Source organism: Myotis davidii, unplaced genomic scaffold, assembly GCF_000327345.1.
Source record: "Myotis davidii unplaced genomic scaffold, ASM32734v1 scaffold509, whole genome shotgun sequence".
Classification (NCBI taxonomy): Eukaryota; Metazoa; Chordata; class Mammalia; order Chiroptera; family Vespertilionidae; genus Myotis; species Myotis davidii.
In genome coordinates, this window is record NW_006382996.1 from 1,145,459 (window position 1) to 1,149,142 (window position 3,684).

Consider the following 3,684-nt stretch of genomic DNA (forward strand, 5'->3'; position numbering starts at 1 on the left):
TCTTTTTTTCCTTTTTTCCCCCTGGGATTTATTTACCTTCTATAATTGAAACTTTGTAGCCTGCAGTGGAGCTCAGAGCTGGCCAGTGCTTGGCTTCCTCCATTGCCAGGGGCAACCCAAGGCTCCAACTCCGTGGCCACAGCTGGCTGAAAGCAGGTATCTGGGGTTTATTTACCTTCTATAATTTAAACTTTGTTGCCTGAGTGGAGCTCAGAGCCAGCCAGTGGAGGTGGGAGGGAAAGCCTCCTGCGTTCCAGCTCTGTGGCCACGGCCTGCTGAAAGCAGGTATCTGGGGTTTGCTTAGCCTCTATAATTGAAACTTTGTTGCTTTTGGAACTCAGAGCCAGGGCGCAGCAGGCAGGGAAGCTTGGCTTCCTCCATCACTGGAGCAAGCAAGCCTCCTGCTCACTTCAGCTCTGTGGCTGCTGGCCGCCATCTTTGTTGGCAATTAATTTGCATATCTCGCTGAATAGCCAATGGGAGGCATAGCGAAGGTAGGGTCAATTACCATGTTTGTCTATTATTAGGTAAGATTGTTTCTTACTATTTAAGTAAATAAAGAAAAGAATTTATAGACTTACATCATCTGCTCCATCTACTTCCGGTAAATCTACATCCTCATCACCACCCATGTTGTTCATCATCTATTTGAAGTAAAAATTAGTTTTAAAAATGATGTTAAATTAAGCCCTAATTGCCCTAACTGGTTTGGCTCAGCGGATAAAGCGACAGCCTGTGGACTGCAGGTTCCCGGGTTCGATTCTAGTCAAGGGCATGTACCTTGGTTGCAGGCACATCCCTAGGAGGGGGTGTGCAGGAGGCAGCTGATCGATGTTTCTCTCTCATCGATGTTTCTAACTCTCTATCCCTCTCCCTTCCTCTCTGTAAGAAATCAATGAAATATATTAAAAAAAAAATTAAGCCCTAATTATTAGGTGGCACGCTCCAGAATAAACCTTAAGTCTGCCATAGATTTCCACCAACAAAAAAAGCAAAAAAAAATTTAAGTACCTTCCTTTCTGGAAAGATTATAGGTAATTGTATATAAAATCCTGAAAACTTACAGGGAAGTTAAATCTAAATTCTCATTGCAGGAAGATGAAATTATTAAAATTCATCCAGCAAACTAAATAGCAGTTACCACTGATAAGAATGGGATTCATTTGTAGTTGTAAAGTTTTGTATCCTAAGCTGACTGACATATGTATTATGGTATTCTCGTTACAGTTTTAAATACTGTGAAGAACCAATAAATGATTTAAAATAAAGTCTTTCAGGATGCTCAGTTTGTATTAAAGGTCTGAAAATGGAATCCAAGGTCAAATAGTAACTAAGTTAAATATGAACATAATTCTTAAAAGACTTTATATCAATTATATATACAAGAAAATAACCATATATATATACCTTCATATACTTATAATAAAATGGAGCTACCAACAAAACATGCTTACATGAAGTACTAATTTCCCATCTTTATCTGTTTCCAATCATAATCAAGTAGTGTGTTATTGAAAGAGGTACAAATAGCCAAAGATAGAACTATTGTCTGATAGGAAGGGACTTATCTCCCCAAGTTACAACTTTTCTGTAATATTTAAACTTTTAAAATTTCAAATATTTACACAATCATTATAACTTTGTAAACAAAAATCAAAGACTTCAAATATATATGCTACCTTGGACTTTAGAGTTAAATACTTAAGTCAAATCTCTGAGTATAGGAAGTCTGGGCAATTTAGTCTTAAATAATATGAGTAACTAGCAAAGTTTCCCTATGTCTAAAGGCAATGTTCAACACCTTAGTTAAAAGTTTTTGAGAGCAGAAAAAATGCTCAATATGTGCCAAGTACAATGTGTGGTGCTGAGGATACGATGACAATAGAAACAGAATTGAATATATTCAAGAGCTATTTAGGAGGTAAAACAAAAGAACAAAGATGCAGTTAACATATTGGATAGAGAGGCAGTGAAAGAGAACAGTGTTAAGAAGTTGTGAATTGCACAGCTGGGTAAATGGTGGCATCAATTACTTCAGGTAAGAAATAATATAGTTGACGCCAAAACCGGTTTGGCTCAGTGGATAGAGCGTCGGCCTGTGGACTGAAAGGTCCCAGGTTCGATTCTGGTCAAGGGCATGTACCTGGGTTTGCGGGCACATCCCCGGTGGGGGATGCGCAGGAGGCGGCTGATCGATGTCTCTCTCTCATCGATGTTTCTGACTCTCTATCTCTCTCCCTTCCTCTCTGTGAAAAATCAATAAAATATGTTTAAAAAATTATTTTTTTTTTAAAAAAGGAGAGTGGTCCCTTAAATCAATTCCCTGAATAGATATTTCAATTGAGAAAAGTCACAAGTATCCTTCCTTCCCTCTTGAAATTAAGGCGTCAGAGCCATGTAAGGAGGAATGTTTAATAAACAGTTGCATACACGAAGCTGAAAATGTATTTCTTTTAACTCTTAGTTTTCAAAAAGAAATGTAAACAGCCGAAACCGGTTTGGCTCAGTGGATAGAGCGTCGGCCTGTGGACTGAGGGGTCCCAGGTTCGATTCCGGTCGAGGGCATGTGCCTGGGTTGCGGGCACATGCCAGTGGGAGATGTGCAGGAGGCGGCTGATCGATGTTTCTCTCTCATCGATGTTTCTGGCTCTCTCTCTCTCTCCCTTCCTCTCTGTAAAAAAATCAATAAAATATATTTTTTAAAAAAAAGAAATGTAAACAGAATGTAGTGAATTAAATTTTTTTTCTTTTTTTTGTGTGTGTGTGAATTAAATTTTCTAATTGCAATGCAAAATGGATTTCATGGGCCTACCTTCAGCTTAGAGCAGTGGTTCTCAACCTTCTGGCCCTTTAAATACAGTTCTTCATGTTGTGACCCAACCATAAAATCATTTTCATTGCTACTTCATAACTGTAATGTTGCTACTGTTATGAATCATAATGTGAATATCTGATATGCAGGATGGTCTTAGGTGACCCCTGTGAAAGGATGGTCTTAATTCGACCGCCAAAAGGGTCGCGATCCACAGGTTGAGAACCGCTAGCTTAGAGCTTAATGTTCTCTTTTCTGATTACCTTTACTGCAGTACACTTGATAAGGTCTATTCTACCTAAAGGCAGATCATTGACTTCTTTTCTTTGGTCAGGCAGTAAGTATTTGGAAAAAACAGGCTTACTCAAACCCTTTCCCTGATCTGGCAAACTATAATATCCTCACTCATCACTCTTCGTGCACATTCCACCATGATTCTTGTGTTTAAAGGTTTACATTTGTATTGCATGGCTCCAAAATACAGGCCAGTTACTGTATTCATGCTTCTAAAAAAAATCTGTCGGGAGAACCGAAGATGGCGGCATAGGTTAACACCAGAGATTGCTGCCTTGAACAACCAATTCAAATTAAGCTTGATCCAGGGAAAGGACAACGTCCAGAGCCACAGGAGGGCTGGCTGAGTGGAAATTCTACAACTAGGAGTAAAGAGAATATTATTTCCAGACTCAGAGGCGGCACAGTGCTGAAGTGAAATTCTGAGGTACGAGTGCGCGCGGAGCGGGGCTGGCAGCGCGGCGCGGACGGCGGCGCGAAGGGAGCGGCGCAAACAATCGGGAGGGAGTCGCAGACTCTGAGCTCCAGATCCGGGCGAGTCGCTAGGGACGCAGATGGGAGAGGTGGGACGGACTGGC

The 3,684-nt window shown here is 40.5% G+C and overlaps 1 protein-coding gene across 4 annotated transcripts in view; it reads right to left on the reverse strand.

Moving 5' to 3' along the window:
* PTGES3 (prostaglandin E synthase 3) overlaps positions 1-3,684 on the reverse strand; it is a 26,012-nt gene that overhangs the window by 4,532 nt on the left and 17,796 nt on the right. For all 4 annotated transcript variants that reach the window (XR_001512183.1, XM_015557462.1, XM_006777886.2 and 1 more), the window contains exon 6: positions 582-644. Coding sequence is in view for 3 of the 4 variants with exons in the window: in XM_015557462.1 (XP_015412948.1) it covers positions 582-644 (63 nt within the window). In the remaining variant the exon portion in view is untranslated. The remainder of the gene's footprint in view (positions 1-581; positions 645-3,684) is intronic.